This window comes from Lampetra planeri, chromosome 21 (assembly GCF_965212315.1).
Source record: "Lampetra planeri chromosome 21, kcLamPlan1.2.h2, whole genome shotgun sequence".
Classification (NCBI taxonomy): domain Eukaryota; kingdom Metazoa; phylum Chordata; class Hyperoartia; order Petromyzontiformes; family Petromyzontidae; genus Lampetra; species Lampetra planeri.
The window spans coordinates 6,840,973-6,867,051 of NC_136127.1; the positions used below are offsets into that span (position 1 = coordinate 6,840,973).

The 26,079-nt window shown below is 48.9% G+C and overlaps 1 protein-coding gene across 2 annotated transcripts; it reads left to right on the plus strand.

The window, feature by feature from the left end:
* The first annotated feature begins 566 nt into the window (after positions 1-566).
* Positions 567-25,902, plus strand: LOC144724606 (uncharacterized protein C21orf58-like). 2 transcript variants are annotated; one of them, XM_078603879.1, is made up of 9 exons: positions 568-1,375; positions 3,527-3,584; positions 4,898-4,968; positions 5,405-5,647; positions 7,550-7,661; positions 10,085-10,200; positions 11,651-11,892; positions 23,975-24,045; positions 24,852-25,902. In XM_078603879.1, exons 1-9 carry the CDS (start codon positions 1,310-1,312, stop codon positions 24,857-24,859), a joined length of 987 nt encoding a protein of 328 aa, XP_078460005.1. In that variant the 5' UTR covers positions 568-1,309; the 3' UTR covers positions 24,860-25,902. The 2 variants fall into 2 exon arrangements, with proteins under 2 accessions (XP_078460006.1, XP_078460005.1); XM_078603880.1 differs by lacking the exons at positions 23,975-24,045; positions 24,852-25,902 and adding an exon at positions 14,935-18,233 and having other exon boundaries at positions 567-1,375.
* Positions 25,903-26,079: the final 177 nt, after the last annotated feature.

Genomic DNA, 26,079 nt, shown 5'->3' on the forward strand with positions numbered 1-26,079 from the left:
AGGTGGAGTGGTGGGGGGGGGACATAGAAACTCCACAGAAAAGTTACCGAGTGGGGAAATCGAACCCGGGGCCCTTCCTTGCAATTGAGGCACAGCAAGGCCGTAGCCATGGAGTCAACATTAGGGGGGGGGGGGCAAATCTTCCTGGGGGTTCCCCCCCCAGAAAAAAAAAAATCTAAATTTGAAAACGAATTTCCTGCCATGCCCTGCCTAAAATAAAAAACATTCACTAACACGTAGGATCGACTTTTTATTTATTTTTTTACAATAATGTCTAATCGTGTATTGTATTACATTGCTCTGTTTTATCTTTTTTACCTTTTCGTGTTTCATTGTATGTAATAACAGAGATTAGGGATTAATAAAGTCCAACCATAACCACAATCATATAAACAGAAATCTATTTTATAGCAATATATTGGGGGGGGGGGGGGGACACATCCCCCCCCCAATATATTTTATAATCACGGCCTTGAGGCGCACACACACACACGCGCGTTTCCCACACTAGTGTTGCCACGGCCCATTATGAGTGCTCAGTGAACTCGGCTCCCTTAGGACACACACCTGTATTGCGGTCTCGGTATGTGCCGAGGCCCGTGACGCACCTTAGAGACCGCTTGTTGCGCTCTGATGTTTGTATTAGGTGTGAGCCCGTGCGACTCGCATAGATATCCACACACACATCCACATAGAGACTCTAACAGACACACACACATACATACACTCCCGCACACGCACGGAGTATCCGACTACGACACGCGAATAGTCTCCAACCCACACAACCAGTCGTTTAAGTATACATACGAGTATCCGACTCGCACACACAGTCTCAAGCACACTCCTACACGGACACCGACACAACATCATTACAACCCACGCACAGACACCTACACAACACATTATTCCAATCCACACACACACACTCTCCAACTGGGCACACAGAGGTTATCCAACACTCGCGTCACATACTCCGACGCGCACAGCCTTTAACACAACAACGAGGACACATACAAAGATCCCCCGTACAGCCTCAACAGACTGTTGGGGCAAGTGCTGTTAGCGAACACACACGGACACAAGAGTCACGCGCCCAAGTGTCTACATTCTCTAGGTGTTCATTCCGAATTGCTGCGTTCAAGCTCCTCTGCGTCCTGCCCTTCGAGTAGCGAACTGTTTTGGCCACTGGCCCAGGCTACTGACCTCTCTCCTCCTCCTGCACCTCCACCAAACACAACCCCGACGCTCCGCTAGCATGTGCTGAAACTCCCTCTTCTCTGCAAAGCCAGGCAGCAAACCGCGGTGAGCAATGGCCAACGCAGACCGTGCCATGATGGAGCAGATGGCGCGGCTAAAGCTTCGGCTGCTCGAGAAGGTAAGGATGGAGTGGCCGTCTCCTCTCGCCTCTCGCTCCACATCCTCCCAGCATCGCCTCTTGGCCATCGTTCACACACACACACATGCCGCCAATCATCTCCGTCTCAAGCAAACTGTTGCGGACGCTCCACCAATCGTGCCGTAACCACGGAGTGTAATTCCCCGCTTGATACGAATTGTTGTGTTTTTTGCAACGCTGCTCAGGCTGGCTTGGAGTAAGCACTATTCGGCGTAAGGCACTACCACTAGAGGACAAGGTACGCCAATCCAGAATCCACATTTATTTATCTTGTATTCCAATAACGTCCTTGAAATCTGGAGACCACAAACATTATTTGGACACGCGCGTGTGTGTGTGTGTGTGCGCAGACCACCACCGCAATATTATGAGGACAACATTAGGCGAGGTGGATGTGACTGGGTGGTTAAACCATGTTTAGTGTAAGCACTGCCTCTGGGCTCGTGCACAAACACCGCCGGTGTGTTAACTTATCGTATCTAGGATTTTATCAGGCGCTTTTGTTAAATCACTTGTCGAGGCGCTTTACACAAATGATAAATGGTTAATTAGTGATTGGGTGATGGGGGAAAGGGGATGTGGTTTGAGAGTGTTGAGGAGGGGAAGGGATGGCAAGGAAGGGCTGATGATAGGAACAGGGAGGGGCGAGGTTAGCAAGGGTCAGGATGATAATTGTTTTTTTTACCCTTCTATCTGGCAACAAAACGGACACCTTTTTTACAAGGAGTCATGTTTGCATAGACCACAATACCTGCAGTCTTAATGCATTATTATGACTCCTTGTAAAAAAGATGTCAGTTTTGTTGCCAGATAGAAGGGTAAAAAAACAATTATCATATTTTTTACTGGCAAATGAGGTTCCAATAGTGTAAGGGTAAGGATGGTTAAGGTTTTCACACGTGGCATTCGAGAACACACTCGCAATGCTGGCAATCCCAGGTCTCCCTTGCAAAAGAGGCGTTTGTCGCAATGGGCTCTCACTTCGTTGTAATAGACACAGCGCGTGAGTGTGTGTATGCGCTGTATATATATACACACACACGGTATATGCGTCTAAAGTGGACATCTGTGAAATACTGGACACGTGGAACACTGGACAGCTGTGAAAAAGAGCGCCATCGCTCCATAATAGAGTTTTTTTTGGGTTAGATCGCGAACATTTACACGTTAATAGTAGTTATTGGGTTAGATCGCGTTTATTGATGCGACCAATATGATGGTCGCAAAAGCCTTCGTGTTTAACTGAGCTTCACAGCTCATCGGATTCCTCCAGCATAAACAGAGATTCTGATCCTGAAATGTTTGATTGTATATATCTATATCCTGCCCAGTGACGACTGGACGACGTTCCTGGGGAACGTTGTTGTTTAAGGGACGTCACTCAATCACGTGCATTAGAGAGAACGCACGCAAGTCAGGGACGCATTGCGTAGGAAAGTTAGACGATGAATGGCTGGTGGTGGTCGAGACTTTAAGGGCGGAGCGGCATCCAGAGTCGTGAATGACGTCCAGCACCGCGCAGATGGAGCCGCGAGATGGATAGATGAATGTGCAGATCCACGAGATATGGGGCCGTCCATATATGACGTCAGACGATTTTGACCCCCCCCCCTCGTCACACGGCGTCACAAAAGTCAGACCCCCCCTCAAATATGACGTCACAAAGCACTGCCCCCCCCAAAAAAATAAAACATGCTTCAAATCGCTTTAAACTATTGTCATTGTAGTGCGTATTTAATGTGGCGCTGCACTCTGATGTTGTAGGAGAAAACATTTATTAAAAAGTATATTTAATTAAGTGGAACGTGTTGTCTATATTTATTTAAAGTTGCGCATTTTGATGTGACGTCACATTTCTCAAACCCCCCCCTCATCACACATCGTCACAAATGTCTGACCCCCCCTCCCGCCCTAGGTGCGTTACGTCATTTATGGACGGTCCCTTAGGCGAGGCGTGTGTTTGCACGTCGCGTATTCGTTCTTTGGCCGCAACGTGGCGCTGATGTTCCTCGCGGGGACGTTCGAAATGTCTCCTGCACGGTATCCATGCCGCAGCCTGTGCAGCCCCCGTCCCCTGAACCGTCTGTGTAACCAGAGCCCCCCCCACCTCTCTCTGTGCTGTGTTCTCAGAAACTGGAGCAGGAGAGGGAGGGACGGGAGGACGGACTTAGCACGGCCACCTCCAGTGGTCGTAACCATCACCACCACCCTCATTACACTCAATCACCACCACCATCACCACCACCACCATCATCGCACTCAATCACCACCACCATCACCACACTCAATCACCACCACAACTACACATCACCACCTTCACCACACACCATCACTACCATCACCACACTCCATCACCACCACCATCACCACACTCCATCACCACCACCATCACCACACTCAATCACCACCAATATCACCACACTCCATCACCACCACCATCACCACACTCAATCACCACCATATCTACACATCACCACCTTCACCACACACCATCACACCATACATCATTACCGCAATCACTAAACACATCTTCATCATAGTTACCACACATCACCACCATCACCACACTCAATCACCACCACCATCGTCACATTCAATCACCACCACCAACACCACACTCCACCACCACCACCACACTCAAGCACTCTTTGTCAGTGTATTGCTGGATGACCGATGCCATGTCGGTCTTGGGGATTGTTTGGTAAAGGTAAAGAGCATTGGAGATGAGGGAGTATAGAAGTGCAGTCCATTTGCCTCTTCAACTGAAGAAAGTGCTGTGCCCAAGTTAGTTGGGAGGCTTTTTCCTCTCCCCGTGTTGCATGATGTCGTCAGATCCTGTAAGAAGCGATCAGGGCTGAGCCTGGTTGATCGAGCTTGGATGGATGGGCGACCGCCATGCGGGAAACAGGTGTTATAGGCTGCTTCAGAGGGCGGTGGCAGCTACATCAATAGTTGTCACTCCACTTCTATACTCCCATCTTCTAAATGCCTTGCGTACAGAGTGCTAACCCTAACCCTAACACTTAAATAGGTACTATAGTTTTTAATGGAAAAAGAACGGAAAATATACACTGTAACGCGATAACAAATGTATGTTAATATCTTTAAAAAGTCGAAGGTTCTCCGACTTATTCTTGGTTCTTTCGGTAAAGTCACGTAGAAGGGAAATAATAAAATAATATAAATAAAACATAATAAAATATGTTTTATTTTTATTATTTTATTATAAAACATAATAAAAGATGTTTTATTTTTATTATTTTATTATTTCCCTTCTACGTGACTTTACCGAAAGAACCAAGAAGATGAATCCCTGCAGTCACGAAAACTTTAAATCTAAACAACGACTCGGCGCATTCGTCAGCCACACTGTCGCCTCCGAAGGAGAAAAAAAACACGGCGTTGAATCGGCGACGTTTCGGCCAATGGCCATTCTCAATATCGCGTGGCGCTTGCGTCGCGCGCTGACGGGTTGCTGTGTGTCGGTGCCTCCTCCTGCAGGCAGTGACGGGAACCAGGAGGCCCTCCACGGGGCCCTGAGGCGTCGCAGGGACCTGCTACACCGCTTGCGGGTGAGAGGGGGCCCCTCCGACCGGTCCTCATCCTCTAACGGCCCAGCACCCCCCGCTCCCTACCCACCGCCCCCCCCCCCACCGCTCCGACCTCCAACTAAACGCGTAACCCGTTGCTCACTCGAGCTGCGAATCCGTTCCACCCTCGAACCGAACGCTAAGAACCCTCGCGCGACAAAGTTGCTGGTCCAGCAGTTCCACTGCTGGATTATATTTTTACCGCCTGAAAACGACCGCTTGTGTTGCGATCGAAACGTCGCGACATATTTTACTTTCTACCTAACGCGTGACTTTACCGAAAGAACCAAAGAGTATGGATTCCGGCAGTCACGAAAGCTTCAAATCAAGATTGCCTTGAGGAATTTCGCAGGCGCGGGGAGGGGGGGGGGCCTCTCGTCCGGCGGCGGATTGACTCTGGCGTCGTGGCGGCGAGCAGGAGCAGCACATGCTGGACGAGATGTCGCGGCCACGCTCGCGCGGGGACAGCCGGAGGCGGCAGCGTTTCACGCCTCCCGTCGTGGTGCCGCGCTTCGTGCCCTTCATCGCCCCGCGCTACTTGCCGCCGCCGCAGCCGCCTCCGCCGCCGCCGCCTCCGCCCGCCACCGCCGCGCCGCGCTTGGAGCCGATCCACATCTACCAGCAGGCTCCTCCACAGGCGCCTCGCATCATCCAGCAGCAGGTGAGAGCCGCTGCGTCGTGCGCGCGGGAATGGCCGGTTCGGTCGTCGTCGTCGTCGGTTGTCCATCGCGGTCTTCCGATGCGACGATGCATCCTGATTCCCCACGAAGACGAACAGACTGTTTGGGGCAAGGGCTGTGAGCGAGGGCACCGCATCAAGGCTGACACGGTGCAAGAGGGGATCGGTGGCCAACACCACTCCCACGGCCGGTTCAGATAATCGCTATCGTTGGCGTTGACCGTGAGCGGGAATGGAACCCGGCTCGCTGGGTTCGTAGCGCAGTGCAGTAGCCACTACACTCCTCCCGCTCCCGGGCACACCCACACACACGCAGAGCTGACCTCGCAAAAATTATTTGTCAATTAATATTTTAGAAATGTGTCCGGGTGGCTCGATTGCGAGTTTTCAAATGCTGGTTGGGGCGTGACTCAGCCGATCATTCTTCCGTGGGTCGATAAAATGAGTGCCGCTTTGTGGGGAATTCAAAAGTGGTTGTTCTTTGGTTCTTTTCGGTTAAGTCACGTCTAAAAATAAAATAATAAATTAAAATAAAATAACATATTACGACGTTTCGATTGCAACACAAGCAATCATCATCAGGCATAAAAGAAATAGCAACAAAAATCTAACTAGAAAAAACTATAGACAGACATACAAGCAGACAGACATCACAACGGCACACAGAGAGAGGAGCAAGCTGACAACGCGGCACGGGCACGCAAGCCTGAAAATTAGAAGGCAGGCACACGAAAATTAAATAACCTAGTAAAATATCGAAATGTAATGTTATTTTATTTTTAGACGTGACTTAACCGAAAAGAACCAAAGAATAATTCCTGCAGTCACGAAAGCTCTTAAATTAAGATTAAAAGTGGTTGTGTTGTGGATCAACTTTCTCCTGCCATAGCAATGTGGAATTACTACCCCTTGTCTCACGCATTTAAACAGATGAGCACCGCCTCAATGCTCACTGAAAATTAAATAATGTGAACTCTTTCGAATATTTTTTGAACATGTATTAATGCACTTGCGGGCATAGAGTTGAAATGGAGCAGGTGACATGGCCCAGCTGTAACGCATTCACCTCTTGCGGTTCCAACCCGACAGGCCGCCCTGGTTATTACTGCGGGTGTATTAACCATAAAAGGGCCACGGTGGCTATGAGATGTTAACTACCTCACCTCGTATACAGGAGGTCGTGGGTTCGATCCCGACCCTGACGCCGTATATTTGGAATGTGGATTTTTCTTTGCTTTTTCCCTCTACATTTGGCTGCTTTAAATGTCTACGTGACAAGCCACTTTGTTGAGTTGTCATTTGTGGCCAGGTTGCTTCCGAAAAAGAGCGATATAGCTCATTGGGTCTTACCTGGTAAAAAAACGTTTAGTGAATGCCACGCGTCATCTGCTTCCCAGTGGATGTTAAAGATCCCGTGACATCATTCGAAAAGAATAGGCCATTGTGTGGTGGTGTCGTAGTTAAATTTTTTGACAGCTGCCTGCGAAATATTCAATTGGTCTTATACATAGCGTGGCATCGCCCCCCTTCTCTGAAACGATTGCAGACTTTGACGAAACACACCGATGACCATAGGGGTAGCACAAATATCAAACGCTTCCTATATTAGGAAGCCAATGGAGCTATGCACTTTTAAATCTAGATTGCAAACTCATTTCTTAAGAACTGCTCTTTGTGCTTAGTTTATTGTCCTTCCCCCACACCTCTTATTAGCACGGTTGGCTACGTACGGTGTGAAAGAAGTTCAACGTACGTATATACAGACACGCGGAAAAATTACGGTGATGGTTATCGATTCTAAGAAGCGCGGCCTCGTCCACCGACGAGCGAGCGAGTGAGCGGAGTGAGCGGAGTGAGCGAACGGAACGTTGCGCCCGCCTACAGATGCCCCAGCAGCCCACCACCATCATCCAGCAGATGCCTCCACAGCCGCTGATCCAGCAGATCGCGGCGCCGGCACCGCTACCTCCACTGCGCTCGGGCAACATCAAAGAAGGTTCGCGAGCGTCTCTGCTCCTCCCGTGTCTTCTCATCTCAACGAAGACGACGACGATGATAGCGATAACGACGATGCACACGCTTTGCACGTACAACCCATTTTAAACTAAAACTAAACTTTTTTTTTCTTACCGGGTAAGGCCCCACTGAGCTATGTAGCTCTTTTTCAGAAACGACCTGGCTATCAGAAATGATAGCTCGGTGAAGTGGCTTATCGCGTGGAAATTTACAGCAGACAAATACTCTAAATGCATGTCTATAAATGTGGAGGGAAAAACCGGAGGATCCGGAGAAAAATCCACGCCGATCACGGGGAGAACATGCACACTCCTAACGTACAGGCGTCAGGGGAGAGATCGAACCCACAACTTCCTGTATACCGGGCGAGGTAGTTAACATCTCCGAGCCACCGTGGTCCCCCCCCCACCATGCTTCCTGCACACAATGTGTGGTGGGTGCATTACGGTAGCGTGCGATGTTCGATTGTAATTTCATGGAGCGTCTCAGTGAGTTCCACAACACCTCAGCACGCTCGACACATCAGTGGGACCCAAGTTGTGAAAACAATTATGGTAGACGTATATTTACGACCTGATAAGAACTCAATGAGGGAGAACTGGGATTAAATAAGTTGAGCAAAACCCCTGAGATTTATATAGAGATTCGTAGACTTATACATAAACCAGTCGACTTACATAGAGGCCATTAGACTTAAACTGACTGATAGACATATAAAGACACATAAATGTAAAATAGAGACCAATACACACTTATAGAGAGCCATAAAGATACGTACGTAAAGACCCATACACTGAAAAAGCCATAAAGAGTGCTTGATTAGCTAGAGACACATAGGCTTGCATAGCAACCCATAAACTTACATAAACACCCATAGTCGTGCACATAGAGGCTCGTAGACTCACAGAGATGCCCTTCATGAGCGGCAGGTGAGAGTCCATTGAGACCGGCAGTCTCTGGCTCAAGGGGCACCTGGGGTTTAACTCAGTCCGGCAGGACAACCCATTTGGAATGTATAAATAATACGCGGGAGAGAGACATCATCTTACACATTTTAATCGCGGAAAAATGAAAAGGCAACATTTGCGTAATTTTTTTTTTACAACTTTCTGAACAGTTTGCATTCCTATTTGGCGAATGAATACCAAACTAAATAAAGGATTAATCAAATTCCAGCCCTTTGTCAGTCCACCAATGGATGCTGGCCTTCCCGCGCCGTGTGAATTATGGAGGGATTGTTTGACCATACTTCACCACGCTGGTCAGTGCGGATCGATAGAGGGTAATTGACATTTCACTCGCCACTGATATTGGCCGTGGCCAGGAAATTGAACTCGGGTCACCATGGTCGTACCGCTCCCCAGCAGATGCTTCAAACAGAAAAGACAAAGATCCCCTATATAGCCTCTAACAGACTGTTGGGGCAAGTGTTGTTAGCCAGCACCTGTGAAGGCTGGGCACGGCACACGAGGCAATGGGTTGCCAGCAACACGCCTGGCCGCCTTTGTCACCCCAGTGGCGGTGTTTTTGCACCCTGCGCCAGGTACTCATTTGAGGCTGAGTAGACCTAGGGGAGGCCCAGGAGTGGCTCAGATAATCGCCACTGGTGTCGACTGTGAGCGGGAATCGAACTCGGGTCGCCGGCTTCGTAGCGCAGCGCGCTAACCGCTCCACCACCGCTCCCCACTACAAAACTCACACACACTCACACAGACAAAAGATACCCCGTATAGCCTTAACAGACTGTAGGAGCAAGTGCTGTTAGCGAGCACCTATGAAGGCCGGAATGGTACACGAGGGGGTGGGTGGCCAGCACCACGCCCGACCGCCTTTGTCTCCCCAGTGGCGATGTTTACACACCGCACCAGGTACTCATTTCAGGCTGAGTCGACCTAGGGGAGGCCCAGGACTGGTTCAGATAAGCGTCACTGGTGTTGGCCGTGAGCGGGAATCGAACCCGTGTCTCCGGGTTCATAGCGCAGCGCGCTAACCGCTACACCACCGCTTCCCACTACAAAACTCACACACACGCACACAGACGCACAGTCACTCAATCACCGCCTTTGTTGATCGTTGTGCGTTGAGCCGATCGGTTGCCTGGTGACCCAACGGTAGTCGGGCCCCACGTGAAGCAGACATCGTTGTCGGTCGCGGCTGCGGGTGTTGACGGTTGTGTTTCGGTAAACCTGTTGTGCAAAAATTCGAAATGGCCTTTCATACCGGCGCGCTTTTAATTGGCGGCCTTTGCGGCTCTATCACTTGGCAGATGCGTTCACGAGGCGGAAGCCCGAACATATATTTGTGAATGTTACGGTTCATTAAAATATTGGCTATAGGCTGCGGCGTAATGTTCGTCACAGTTATGACAATTTACAGCCATTTGTCAATCAACTGCACCCACAGACATGGTGGACCTCATGATGATGCAGAACGCCCAGATGCACCAGGTGGTCATGCAGAACATGATGCTCAAGGCCATGCCGGCACCAGCGCCGACCCCGGCACGCGCCGTCCCACAGGTCAGCGCCTCACCACGGCACGGCACGCGTCGTGCTCACGACCCGCCCCGGCGTTCGTCAAACGTTGCGTGACAATCGGACCGTGCGAACGTGTGACCTTGTTGGGCCCAACGTTGGGGCAACGTTGAGCCAAGGTTGGGCAAATGTTGGGTCAACTTTGGTCAATGTTGGGCCAACGTTGAGCAACGTTGGGTCAACGTTGGGTCAACGTTGGGCCAACGTTGGGTAACGTTTGGTCAATATTGGGTCAATGTTGGGCCAATGTTAGGCCAACCTTTCCAACCGCAAGCCAAACTTGGTTCAACGTTGCATGTGGGTAGCTGTTGAGTGTGCAGGCGGTGTAACTGCAGAGGGTGGGAGGGGCGGGGGTGGGGGAGAGGGGGGATTGGCATCCCATCACCGTGTCGGTCGAGGAGGCTGTTTGACCATACTTCACCATGCTGGTCGATGCGGGTTGATGAAGGAGGTGCCCGGAACTGGTTCAGACATCGCTCTCGCCACTGATGTGAGCCGTGACCGGCAATGGGGCTCAGGTTGCTGGGTTCATAGCGCAGTGCAGTCATGAATTTGCCACTGCTCCACATACTATTTACAGCAGGGGATGATGATGTGTCAATTATACAAGGTGATGATCATATAATTTAACTCGTCACTTTGGTGTTAATTTTGACCTCTCATTTCCTAGATTTTTATTCTGACTTCGTGGATCTTGTCATGATGATGTTTGACGTAGTTTCAAACCAGATGCGGCGTATTTGGTCGCTAAAGTTAGCTGTGAGAATTGTTCATCGGCTTACCGGTGAATGAGCTGTGCAACAATACTAATTGGCGCGGTGTTAAACGCTTGCACACCACGTGATAATTACATTTTGTCCAGCTGTGTCGGGTGGTGGAGGGCTATAACAACACAAATTTGGTCCCAGGTCATTACATGGCAGAACCCAAAAATCAATGATCAATGATGGCATATATTTTCGACCACAAATTCCAGGTTTTGACAACCAAGTGGGGAGCGGTTCGCGCGCCGCAAATACAAACCCAGCGACCCGAGTTAGACTCCCGCTCACCGTCAGCACCAGTGACGATTATCTGAACCGCTGCTGGGCCTCCCCTACATCGACTCAGCCAACAAATGACTATCCGGTGTGATGTGTAAACATCGCCACGAGGGATACAAAGGTGGCCGGGCGTGTTGCTGGCCACCCATTCCCTCGTGTGCCGTTCCGGCCTTCACAGGTGCTCACACTCGCTCACAGCACTTGCCCCAATGGTCTGTTCTTTAAGGCTATCCATATTTTTGCGTTCAGTCCGCCTATCCAAATTTTTTGTCTTCAGTTCGTAGTCCTTCCCCACGGTTGCATACGTACGGTGGCGAAATAAGTTCGACGTACACACGCACACGTACGGGTGGGGTGACCTCTGTCTTTGTGGGTCAATCGCTTCTCCGCAGGACTCCTCGCCCGAGCAGCCGGGCGTTCACCACCACCACTACGGTCCCCCGCAGCCGCCACTGCCGCCCATTGGCTTCCCCGGCTGGCCTCAGTCCGGTGTCCCGTACGCCCACGGCTCTCCCTTCCCGATGGGCGGCTACCCGGGGCTTGGAGGAGGGCCCTACGGGACTGCGCCGTACCACCCCGGCTACCAGCAGCACGTGGTGGGTGGGGCCATGCCACCGATGATGCCGGTCCAAACGTGAGTCGCTCTCGTTCCGTCGTCCGTTCGCGCGATCGCCTATCGTCCGCCCGTCCATCCGGTCTTCTGTCCGTTCGTCCGTCCGTTTGAGTGTGCGTCCGTGCGTTGGACATATTGTCTGTCTGTCTATCTGTAAGTTTGTGGGTCCGTGTCTATCTGTCGAGCGATTCGTGTGTCTGCCCATTTGTGCATCCGTGTGTGTGTGTGTCTGCCTATCCATCCATCTGTTGATCTGTGTGTCGATCTGTGTGTATCTGTTAACTTTTTGTCCATCCATCCATCTGATTCGTCTGTCTATATGTGTTTCTGCAAGTCTGGCCATCCATTTGTTTGTCCATTAATTTGGGGCGCTTCTGTCAGTCTGTCTATCTATCAACTCATCAATTAGGATGCATCCTTGACACATCCGGGGTTATGGTTAATTCACAGAGGAGACTGTATGTGCCATCATCATTGGCGGGCAAATGCGGTTCGTTGTGTGCGTTCACCGCTTGCTGCAGAGGCTCGTGGTTCGAATCTGGCAGACCGGCCTGGTGAATACTGCAGGTGTATGAACCGTAGACCACACACCGTCTGCTTCACAGTGGATGTTAAATATCCCCGTGATGTGATACGAAACTATGAGGGCACCGTGTGCCGGTGTCATGGATCAACATTTTTAAATGACGCAGTATCGACTCAGGGTTACACGCAGCAACATTGCTCCCTACTGGCAGATTACACCCATGTCTAATAGTCCTGCGATATAAGGATGGTTCAAATACCAAATGTATTAAGTAATAATTATTGCTGTTCTACTTAGTAAAGGCATTTTGTGGAGACTTGGAAACTGTGTGTGTTTGTACGTTGAACTTCTTTCGCACTGTACGTAGCCAACGGTGCTAATCGGAGGTGCGTGGGAAGGGCAATCAACTAAACGCACAAAAGCAGTTCTCAAGAAATGAGTTTTCAATTTCGATTTAAGAGTGCATACGCTCCAGTGGCTTCCTAGTATCGGAAGGAAGAGCGTTCCAGACGGCCGCAGGGCTGGACATGTCCACACGATTTACGGACACCATATTCCACTTTGCATTGTGTGTGTGTGTACTGTGTATCATTGTGTGTGTGTGTACTGTGTATCAGTCGACCGAAAGGTCGCACATGGTGGGATAAAGCGTGGTTATCCTTTACCTCTTTCGACGTCTGACCATCAGAGAAGAGTAGGCCAACCCACCCTCGCGCAGAGAGGCTCCCTAGAGCTGCCTCGAGCAGAGCCTCTTCCGCCAGCAGTGGCGTGAGAAAATAATGTCCACATGTTGAACGCCTTTCGCACCGTACGTAGCCACCCCTGTTAATCAGCGGTACGGGGGAAGGACAACAAACCAAACACGAAGAGCAGTTCTAACGAAACGCGTTTTCAATCTCGATGTCAAAGTGCATAGCTCCAGTGGCTTCTTAACACCGGACGAAAGAGCGTTCCAGACGGCCGCAGAAGCGCATCTGAAAGCGCGCGATGCAGTTACCACTTTTTTTGTTCGATGGCCACCGTTCCTGACCACCGATCCTGACCACCCACTTGTATCCCGATTGGGCCATCAGTCACAGCGGGTTTCTCGCAGAGCAGCAGTGCAACCCCATCGCGTTAGAGACATTCCCCACGGAAAGTGGATACCACAGAGCTACCTCTGAGATTGCTTGCAGTGACTTCTGGTCCACAGAGTGGGGGAGGGGGCAGCACTTTCCCACCCAGAATCAGAATATTTATATATACTGGAGGAATCCGATGAGCTATAAAGCTCTTTTTGTCACGGATGTCCAGTAGGGGCAGGTCAGAACGTTACAACAAGCAATACAAAAGCACAATAGGAGTGCAAAGTATGGTGAAGGTAAGCAAATCACTCAAAAAATATTCAAATAAAACTAAGCTCTTTTTTTATCTTACCAGGTAAAGCCCACTTAGCTATTAACTTCTTTTTCAGATGCGACTTGGCCACAAATGATAGATTTGAGGTTTTCGTGACTGCAGGGATCGATACTCTTTGGTTCTTTAGGTAAAGTCACGTGGGTATAAAATAAAAATAAATTAAATCACGACGTTTCGGGCGCAACACAAGCGTTCGTCATCAGGTGGCACAACCACAGCAATAAACAATTGCTGAAGTGGGCAAAAGGGCTGCTGCAACAAGAGGCCATTAAGGTAAGATAAGGGGGGGGGGAGGAGACAGGGAGGGTGGGGGTGTGGGGTGGGGGTGTGGGGTGGGGGTGTGGGGTAGGGGGTGTGGGGTAGGGGGTGTGGGGTGGGGGTGTGGGGTGGGGGTGTGGGGTAGGGGGTGTGGGGTAGGGGGTGTGGGGTAGGGGGTGTGGGGTGGGGGTGTGGGGTGGGGGTGTGGGGTGGGGGTGTGGGGTAGGGGGTGTGGGGTGGGGGTGTGGGGTGGGGGTGTGGGGTAGGGGTGTGGGGTAGGGGGTGTGGGGTAGGGGGTGTGGGGTGGGGGTGTGGGGTGGGGGTGTGGGGTGGGGGTGTGGGGTAGGGGGTGTGGGGTGGGGGTGTGGGGTGGGGGTGTGGGGTAGGGGGTGTGGGGTGGGGGTGTGGGGTAGGGGGAGTGGAGGCTACAAGTAAGACGCAAGCACGGCAGAAAATGCCCACCCACTTCAGCAATTGTTTCTTGCTGTGGTTGTCCCACCTGATGACGGACGCTTGTGTTGTGCCCGAAACGTCGTGATTTAAATTATTTATACCCTACGTGACTTTACCGAAAGAACCAAGGAGCACGAATGATAGCTCAATGACGTTGGCTTATCGCGTGGAAATTTATTGCAGCAAAATAATCTAAATAATATAGACGAATGCTTCTTAGTGTGGAGGGAAAAAACGGAGGGCTCGGAGAAAGCAATGCCCTCAACCACGGGGAGAGAGACACTGCAAACTTCGCGACAAAAATGATCGTCGCAAGGCAATCGGGAACCACTTTCGATGATTCTCGTCGCTGGAATTGAACCGAATGAAGTGCACGAGCAAATGTAACGTTGCCGTTCTTTTTTTTGTTGTTGTTCTTCTGCATTTAGTAATTGGTGATCAGTGTGAGACTCATCAACTCCGCTACACTTGGAGAACAAAGTTTACACACGGGCGGCCGCCTGGATTCGAACCCGGGATTATCAGCGGTGCCGGTTTAAGTGCTCTGAACTTGTGAGACACCAGGCCACCTCCACAAAGTGGTGCCTTCTTAGAAACACGAGCCGGTCATTTTTACCGTGCCTGTCTGTAACACCGTCTCAATGAATATAAACCTACATTCACACGAAGGTTAGGTCGATTTACTTGACAAAGTTGAGAAGTGACATTGATGAAACGATCTGCGTAATCACATTTTTATGCTCGCATCTACAAATATTTATCCAAAATAGAGGTTTTTTTGGGTTGAATCGCGTACATATTAATGTGTCGTTAAACCCGCCACGACCCAACACAGGTCATGGAAATGAAACATGCCAATTAGTTACTAGTTCAGCACACTGATGTGTTGGAGAGTAAACCCTCAACATTTACAATTCGACGTTTCACTGGTAATTACAACCAGCCTCATCAGGCAACAGCCAGAATAATGGTTGATTGTGTTCAACTTAAAAAAAGATTTACCTTGTTTTTTTTTTACTAATATGAGATTTTTTCAACCAATATTTTTCCACACGTGTATTTAAGTTACTAACGATGCGTGTAGTGAATACATTATTAAATTGCGCTGGCCATACCTCTGATATTCTCTGTTAGATATCCGCGCTGGAAATTTTTTTTTTTTTAAGTGGAGTCAACGTGAATGAGTTTGCTCCTCTTGGGTCGAAATTGCTCCGAAGTTGGTGCGATTAAATAAGTCCCCCCGAACACAAAATAATCGTGCAATTTGACAAAGGTGTTTTGTCACAAGTTGGCAAGCTCTAGCCAAAATTTGTTTCTTACCCTATGATGATTTAAATTTAATGTCGAGTTTAGATTTCAGATATTTACCGAGCTGAACTCGTGATTGTTCTTTGAATTCAAAGCATCATTTGTCAATCCCCCCCCTTAATTTTACTAGAAATCTGTGCTCTTGGCACCAAGCTGTGAGACTTTTCTGCGTCCGTTTGGAACTCCTGCAAAGCAGTTGCGTCACCCCCATGTTAAAGAATGACTTGTGGAAGGTGACATGACAGAACTACGTCTGAGATATTTTTTATTGACCTCGTTCCCCGTACTTCGGCTGCCATAGGTTTCCACTCGCCCCACAATAGAGAGAAATTTGTCATGGGAAAGTAAATCTGAGTAGAAAAAAAAATGTATTCTCCGAGATGGATATTTTTTTTACCAAATAAAATTTCACGTGGTGGATGTTTTTTTTTTAATTCTTCTATGCACTCAATGGTGACCGTGCTGAGACCATAAATTTGCGAGATTTTTCTTTTTAAAACCACGGGTAGTTGAAACCCGGCTTCCAACACAAGAGGTCAGTGGTGTCTACTCCGTTCTCTGAGCCACGCGGTCAACTCTAAACCGACCATTCTTTAATTTCTCACATTTCCATGTGCTTCTCAGAGACGCCGTCTATGATTGACATGGCGCCACTCCACAAGGATTCTTAAGCCAGGCCAGGTTTTGTGGCGTGCCGTTACCAGCAGTAAAGTGCACGTGCGGTGCAATGTCGCATATCCGGCTCGATGAGGTGCCTGAAGTGTAGGCGAATATGCATGAATGTCGGATATTTGAACATCTATCGAAGATGACAGTTACAGCCAGCAGGCACAACTAAGTTGCTAGACAATAACAAAAAGCAGATTGCTTTGAATGTAGGAACGCGCTTCGCCGTGCTCTAGAAGTGACTGCGTGTACGCGGGATTTAAGAATATTTCCCTGTGTGCGAAGACGTCTTAATTGTGAACGTCTACAGAAAATATCGGCTAGACTGTGCGCGCATTCTGCACTGGGTTCGAGAGCGGCTGATTGGTCAGGGCGGATAAGTGACGGTCGGATATGCGACGTTGCACTGTGCATTAGAGTCTGCTCTCATGCACCCGAGAGCCCGAGCTGAATGAGAATTCCCTGGATTCGGCAGCTGAATGTTGTGTAAATAAAAGTACACAGACGGCATATTTATATTGTAGATTACATTTCATGGTTTATTTTGTGGGTGTTTAGTTCATTGTCCTTCCCCCCGCACCTCCGATTATCACGGTTGGCTACGTACGGTGCGAAAGAAGTTAAACAAACGTGCATGTAATAAGAGTGTGAAACAACGAGTATCGTGGCTTCTTTGATCAACACATTACAGTGTTGGAAATTCGTGTGCTTTGCTCGTGTATTTTATGTTTGTTGACATAGCTAAGGGTATAGAGATTCACCACTCAAGGTCACGATTCGTGGTCACTATTCGATTTCAGAACGGATTCTTTTTTTTTTACATTGTGGAAGATGCAAGCGTCCTCTAGTGGCTGGAATGGGGCTGCTATGAAGCCCATTGGACCACAACGTGAATCGAAGTGATGGATTATTATCTTATCGTACGTTTTTACAGCGCCTTAACCGAGGCACTGTACAATGAACTAACCATGGTAGAAGGTGATTGGGGAGATGAAACGAGATGAGTGGAAGGGATTTATGTAAAATGAGGAGCTGGTGGTGACGATGCGTGGAATACACGTAGATGGAGACGAGTGGATTGACGATGGGTGGTGACCACGGGAAGTCGGGGACAGGGAAGGCGGCGTTCGTGCGAGTGGGGTGGACAACGAGGGGAGGAGGAAGGGTGGGCAGCTCGTATTGACGACGATTGCACACCGAGTCGATGCGGACATATTTGGCTTGTGTGGCCCAGCGGTAGCTCGCGGTTCGAAGCTGGCAGGCTGCCCCGGTGATCACTGCGGGGTGTGTATTGACCATGACAAAGAGGGGCTCGTCTGCTTCTCAGAGGACGTTAAAGATTCCCCCTGGCATGACAAAAAAAACCGAGCAGGCCATTACGTGCGGTCCAAATGAGACATATTTGTTAAATGACACCGCAAAGAAATTGTGATCACACCCAGCAGCATGGCCCGCTTACTGTGACACTACTGCAGACCGTGTCTCGTGAAACACAGTGCCTGCGTGACGGCCGTGCAATCACGAAGGCACTCTGGTGGCACGATGGTATGAATGCTAAATGTAATACATTATTATTCTGAATTAGTGCAACGTTACACCTCAAACTGTTTTTTTTACTCCCCTTGTGTGGGTATGAGTTGATATTGGCGTTCGTCTCTCATGGCGCGTTAAGACCCATTCGTGTTTGACTGAAATGACGAGTGTTGATTTACAAACGCACACACACGTTTGAAATAAACACGGAGGTTCCCGACCAACGCGTGCTATCGTCATCATTGGTGTGCTCATGCCGTCACTCCGTCCCAAGCGAGTGAGACTTGAGGATGCGGTAGCGCTTCAACAGTCTCAATGCATCTTCTTGGTTCTTTCGGTAAAGTCACGTAGAAGGGAAGTAATAAAATAATAAAAATAAAACAATTCTGGTTTTCACCTGAGGACGGCTGCTCGCGTTGTGGCCGAAACGTCGTGAGAATTGTTTTATTATGTTTTATTTTTATTATTTTATTACTTCCCTTCTACGTGACTTTACCGAAAGAACCAAGAAGATGAATCCCTGCAGTCACGAAAGCTTTAAATCGAAAGTCTCAATGCAGTTCAGTGTCGTGGGGCAATTGAACCTTTTCCCATTCCCATGACGTGCGTGTACGTCATCAGTTTTATTTTTCTGAATCGGAAGTAAAAGGCCAGGCGGGAGGGCGTGTGGCACAGTTTGGCGCCAGCTATCATAGTGTGCGGTGGTGTCGCTACAGTTCTCTGCGGTGAGTAACAATGTCTATAAAAAACAGCAGCTCTAAGCCTCTCTAAATGAAATTAACGCTAACCACTTCCGCGTTCGGAGATTCAGCGGTGAACGGGGCAGACGCCTCGGAACGGGACAGAATATAGCATTAATACCACATGCGGGTGAGGGGAGTGAGTCTACTACCTGAGTTCGATACCCGGCCATGGCTAACATCAAGTGGCGAGTGATATCCGAACCGACCCTGGGCTGTACCCCCCCCCCCAACCTTCACCAACTGCCACTGACCAGCGCGGTGAAGTATGGCCAAACAACCCCCATGAACGGGCGTGATGTGAGGTGGCCTTCATCCAGCAGTGGATTGGCAAAAGGGGCTGCGAATTGTACAACCTCCACATTACAGCGCTCCGTAAGCATGCATCGTGAATACATACTTTCGATTGGATGTTTCTGCAGCCTTGAGTAAAATTTACATTTCAACTTTATTCGGGTGTGAATGCTCGTGCCAAACCCGAAATAAAGTTAAAATATGACTCTTAATGAACACCGTCACTTTTCGATTTAAAGCTTTCGTGACTGCAGGGATTCATCTTCTTGGTTCTTTCGGTAAAGTCACGTAGAATGGAAATAATAAAAAAATAAAAAAATAAAACATTATTCATCTTCTTGGTTCTTTCGGTAAAGTCACGTAGAATGGAAATAATAAAAAAATAAAACTGTATTTTTTTATTATTATTACTTTATTATTTCCATTCTACGTGACTTTACCGAAAGAACCAAGAAGATTAATACCGTCACCTTTTCTAGCCCCCCCCCCATGTGGTTGAGTTTAAATTGTTTTTGGTTCGCTCTGGGTGTAGGGCCCATTGAGCTAGAAGCTCTATCGAGAGTGGCGACCCAGGAGTGGTGTGGGGGAGGAGGTCCAGAGGGGGTTTAAGGAGGAATGCAAGAAATGTGCTTTGCAATGAAAGTTATCTTAAGAGTTTGCAGCACCCATTAAGCATTGGTTTCACTTTTGAACGATTTCCCAACGGGACAGCCGGGACATTCAGTGCCTTCCTACGGCTCGTGCAAGGTTTGCTTTGGCTAATCTGTGCAGTTCTAAACACACGTGTCCTCGACGTCCAACTTTTTCTTGTGTGCCACGACGCAAATCCACACACACACAACGCACACGCCACCTCTCGCCGTTGTTTCAGTATTTGTGTACTTCCCAACGTACCTTCCGATTAACACGGTCGGCTACGTACGGCGCGAAAGAAGTTCAACGTGCGTACGTGCAGTTGACAGCGTTGTGGGTTTATTCTCCACGCAGCGTTGTGGGTTTATTCTCTACTCAGCGTTGTGGGTTTATTCTCTACTCAGCGTTGTGGGTTTATTCTCCACTCAGTGTTGTGGGTTTATTCTCTACTCAGCGTTGTGGGTTTATTCTCCACTCAGTGTTGTGAGTTTATTCTCCACTCATTGTTGTGGGTTTATCTCCACTCAGTGTTGTGGGTTTATTCTCTACTCAGTGTTGTGGGTTTATTCTCCACTCAGCGTTGTGGGTTTATTCTCCACTCAGTGTTGTGGGTTAATTCTCCACTCAGTGTTGTGAGTTTATTCTCCACTCATTGTTGTGGGTTTATCTCCACTCAGTGTTGTGGGTTTATTCTCTACTCAGCGTTGTGGGTTTATTCTCCACTCAGTGTTGTGGGTTTATTCTCCACTCAGTGTTGTGGGTTTATTCTCCACTCAGCGTTGTGGGTTTATTCTCCACTCAGCGTTGTGGGTTTATCTCCACTCAGCGTTGTGGGTTTATTCTCCACTCAGCGTTGTGGGTTTATTCTCCACTCAGCGTTGTGGGTTTATTCTCCACTCAGCGTTGTGGGTTTATTCTCCACTCAGTGTTGTGGGTTTATCTCCACGCGGCGTTGTGGGTTTATCTCCACTCAGTGTTGTGGGTTTATTCTCCAATCGGCGTTGTGGGTTTATCTCCACTCAGTGTTGTGGGTTTATTCTCCACTCAGCGTTGTGGGTTTATCTCCACTCAGTGTTGTGGGTTTGATCTCCACTCAGCGTTGTGGGTTTATCTCCACTCAGTGTTGTGGGTTTATCTCCACTCAGTGTTGTGGGTTTATCTCCACGCGGCGTTGTGGGTTTATCTCCACTCAGTGTTGTGGGTTTATTCTCCAATCGGCGTTGTGGGTTTATCTCCACTCAGTGTTGTGGGTTTATTCTCCACTCAGTGTTGTGGGTTTATCTCCACGCGGCGTTGTGGGTTTATCTCCACTCAGTGTTGTGGGTTTATTCTCCAATCGGCGTTGTGGGTTTATCTCCACTCAGTGTTGTGGGTTTATCTCCACTCAGTGTTGTGGGTTTAATCTCCACTCAGTGTTGTGGGTTTATTCTCCACTCAGCGTTGTGGGTTTATCTCCACTCAGTGTTGTGGGTTTATCTCCACTCAGTGTTGTGGGTTTAATCTCCACTCAGTGTTGTGGGTTTATCTCCACTCAGCGTTGTGGGTTTAATCTCCACTCAGCGTTGTGGGTTTATCTCCACTCAGTGTTGTGGGTTTATCTCCACTCAGCGTTGTGGGTTTAATCTCCACTCAGTGTTGTGGGTTTATTCTCCACTCAGTGTTGTGGGTTTATCTCCACTCAGTGTTGTGGGTTTATCTCCACTCAGCGTTGTGGGTTTATCTCCACTCAGTGTTGTGGGTTTATCTCCACTCAGCGTTGTGGGTTTATCTCCACGCGGCGTTGTGGGTTTAATCTCCAATCGGCGTTGTGGGTTTAATCTCCACTCAGCGTTGTGGGTTTATTCTCCAATCGGCGTTGTGGGTTTATTCTCCACTCGGCCTTGTGGGTTTATCTCCCAATTGACCGGGGATCCCCGGAGTCTCCCAGGATCCTTAGGGGCCGTCCATAAATGACGTCACGCACCTAGGGGGGGGGGGGGGGAATCAGACATTTGTGACAATGTGTGACGTGGGGGGGGGTTGAGAAATGTGACGTCACATAAAAATGCGCAACTTTAATTAAATAGACGTTTTAATAAATGTTTTCTCATACAACATCAGAGTGCAGCGGCACATTAAATACGCACTACAATGACAATTGTTTTTTTTTTGGGGGGGGGGCAGAGCTTTGTGACGTCATTTTGAGAGGGGGGGGGGGTCTGACTTTTTGTGACGCCGTGTGACGAAGAGGGGGGGGGGTCAAAAAGCGTCCAAAATCGCTTGACGTCATTTATGGACGGCCCCTTAAACAGTGGGGGCCGACTCTGCCCCGCGACACCGCGAGACACCGCGGCTTGCCGTAGCCTCGCGTCTTCCCCACCAGGCGGGGCTACAGCGCAGGGCATCGGGGGCGGCCGGGCGCGTGTGGAGGGAATGATTGAGTACCCTGGGGTAGGTTTCGATGTCATGTTCAACTTTTCGTAGTGATGTCGGACGTCAATGTTTACGAACACGTCGTGGCGATGCGTTTAGTTTCGCGAGTTTTGTTGCTGTTGGTTGTTTGTTTGTGTGCGGTGGCAATGGTATTCGCGCGAAGATTTGCGTTTCGTTTTACGCACTTTGGTGGACGTGGTGGCCTCCAGTGGCTGGATGGGGTCACGGAACTCACAAGCTGAATGCGTGCGTGGAGTTTTTTTTTTGGGGGGGGGGGGGAGGTGGCCCCCTTTTGTCGCTATTCTTTGGTTCTTTCGGTAAAGTCACGTAGGTGAAAAAATAAAATAAAAAATAAAAATAAAAAATAAAATAAAAACTAAATCAATTAAATCACGACGTTTCGATTGCAACACGAGCAATCATCACCAGGTGTGACAACCACAGCAAGGAAACGCCCTGCGGGTCGTGGGAGCTGCGTCTGGCCATACTTCACCACGCTGGTCGGTGCTGTTGGGTGCAAGTGGGGTGCATCGATGGTGGAGCGCCGTAGCAGCGCTGGAGGTGCAGTGGCCACGATGAGACTGTTGGCCTGCCCCTTCCTCTCTGCTGCCCGCCACGTAGCCCCCTACATCAGCTCTGCAGGGTGGTTCAGGTGTCTTGTGACCCCTGCCCCCCCCCCCCCTATTTCAGTCTCCAGAACTGAATGTATTTAAAGTAAGGTTTAAAAAAAAACACAAATTAATATGCACAGGATATTAAAAAAAGTTCAAGGTCAATTTATTGGGGGGGGGGGGGGGGGGTCACAGAACATATGGACCAAGCCTGTACAGCAACCGGCAGTGCATGTTGGCTGCCCATCCAATAACTATCCAGGCTCAACCACTGCTTAGCTTCCCTAGATCTGATGCCATTGGGGCTCAATCCCGGGTGATTTAAATGATTAGTTTGTTGAATTTACTAACTGTGTTTTTCTTGTTGTACACTGCTGCCATGTATTTAACCGCAGAGGCTTCAATGGATATTGCCATTATTTTAGTTGACGTTCTTGCATCTGGGATGTTTGGCCAAGGTCAATAATGAGTTTAAAAAATAAAGTGAATGTGTAGAGGGAGTCTGAATGGAAGAACCGTCACACATACACGGAGATAACATCGAACAGTCCACACAGATGAGTTCACGAACCCACTTGGGTTTCTGGCGACCTCAAAGCCACCTCGCAGACCAGCTGTGTCTTTACGTGATCCGCTAACCCTTGCTCCCCAGAGTGCTGGCTTATGATGCGCGTGACCACTGGCCAGCCCTCACTCAACCCGACATTCTGGGTGGTTCAGAGCAAAGTGATGATTACTCATCAAGCGATCGTTGCAAAACCGTTTTCTCGACACTGCACGTAATCTCAAGGAGCTTCGGGCAATGATATTTGTGTTGAGATGAATGCGCCACGTCGATGATGGTGACGATTGGAGACGATCATGAATATGATGACAAAGACGACGATAACCGTGAGGAGGATGATGATGATAGCCATGATAATGATCACGACGACATTGATGAACTGCGATGATCATGACTACGATGAAAATGACAATGGTGACGACAACGATGCGGACGATTACGACGATGAACGTGAATACAATGACAACGATTACGATGATGACTATGATGATGGCAGTATTTTTTATTATTATTCAGCGATTGCTTTTACACGTGACTTTTACACAGTTTAGAGCACCAGATATATAAGAAAAAGGATCAATTAAATACAAACGTCAGTCGAATGATGTCAGTGATGATGATGATGATGACAGTGATGATGACAGTGATGATGATGATGTCGATCGTGATGATGTCGATGTGCTGCGTTGTTTTATTCGAAGGACAGAAGTGACTGGGCTGATCCCGCACCTGTCCTCAGCGTTGCCGCGGGCTCTGTGAATGAGAGCCACGTCTCAGGTGAGGCCCCCCACCCTCCCATCCCCCTGGGTGTGGTTGGGCAATCCAGATGAAGGTGGCTCAATGGGGATCCGGTCCTGGTTTTTGTGTGCGGTAAAGTTGACACAAAAGCAGGTTTGGCTGACATGGGTAATTTGAGATCACGTGCTTTTGTCTATCGTGGTAAAAAGGTGTGAAATATCGAATTACTCCACCTAGGGAGCCCATATCCAATGTGAGATTGCTGATCAAAAGTCTAACCCAGTCGCTGCAGCTGCTGGCCACTGCAGCAAAGGGAACATGACTTGCAGATGTCACCGCTGGTTAATCGCTAATGTATTTGTTCAATAATTCATCGTGCAGCTTTGCAATGTGTGGTTGCCTGCAGTGTATAGTGTGTGTAGAGTGTGTCTGCGTGCGTGCATTGTGCGGTGTGTAAGGGGAGCGGTGCCTCAGTGGTTAGCGAACTCTGCTACGAATCCAGCGATGTGCGTTCGATTCCCAGCCATTGTCAGCATCGACACTGATGATGTTAAACCCGTGCTGGGGCTCCCCCCCCTAGGTCGACTCACCCTTAAATGAGTACCGGGCGCTGTGTGAACATCACCACTGGCTAGACACGGTTCTAGCCACACCACCCGCTATAGAAAAGGTCTGCCGTTCCAGCCTTCACAGGTGCTCGCTCAGAGCGGTTGCCATAACAGCCAGTGTGTAGTCTGCAGTACACACACGCTTTTGATGTTGAGATCTGACGAGATAGGGAGCACTCTGAGTTATTTGGTCACGGGATATAATCCTTACAATAAATTCATTGTTTTTCTTGACAGAATACTGACGGAGAGGTTTGCATGTGTGCAGTGAGAAATCTTGGCTGGACTCCTGCATTCAATACGGTCACACACACACACACATCTGCACATCATATGGATATGGGTATTAATGCGTGCATTGTACAAGCAAAAGTGTGCAGAATTACCCGCACGCTATGTGTATTTAACTCGCGGTAATCTTGCAAGGCGTTTCAGTTATCTGCGCATTTGGCAGCATCGGTTGCCCGATGGTTATTGAGGGAAGAGGGTGAACGAGGCGATGTGAGTCTATGGTTCGTTGACATTAGCCACGTTGGTGTAACGTTATTGCCCATAGGTACATCACCACGTGGGGTTTGGCGCAGGTGGTGTTAATGCATTGCGAAAACTATGCCGTCGGTTATAGAATGGCATGGCATGCCACATGTGGAGTTTGAGTATTTCCTATTGCATTGGAGTGGGGTTTCTTTTTTTTTCTATTGCTTTCCCCAGGCGTTCATTTGGTAATTTTCGTGATTCCGGTCTCTCTTGCTAAACAGGAGACTCTCTCCTGGTCTCGGCAGTGCTCGCCACCTGTTTGAGCAAAGTCAACTCGAGACTTGGATCGCTTTTATTAACCACGCGCGCAGGGGGTCGGGCAACCTGCAGTTCCGGAGCGTCGTTCGGCCTCTTTGAGGGACTGCTTCACGTTATTCAACAGTGAACCGCCGTCTCGAATTCACCACAGTGCATTGCGGGCTCTTGAAATGTTGTAGGAGGTTTTTTGTTTTGTTTCACCGAATTCGAACAAAAAAAAAGCGGCGCTTCTTGTTTTTTGGGTTGCCGGCCCCGGCTCGCGCAACACGCTGCTCAGCAGGAATCGGGCAAACCACCAAATGGAGGAAACTCCTGCAAAGGAGCCTTGGGTCTCAAGTGAGGATTTTCTTGGTTCGATAAAATTACGATTTTTTTCCTGGATTTTTTTTCCCGAGCGTCTTGTGCACTTTACACGGTTTAAAAAAAAGCTTTACGCTTTAACCAAAAATGTTATCGGAACGTATTGAAAATAATAAAAGAAGCAAGCGTTGTATTTCGTAATCGTTGGATGCATTGCTGTTACGGAAGTGAAGTTTTCCACAAGGTGGGGAATTTTGAGTAAAAAAATACGCGGCCACTGCTGCTGGAAGGGCCATTGCATGGCCCGCGGGCCACTGATGGCGCCTGGTGGCCTTTAGTGCGGCCCCCGACAATACACAACGACACGTGT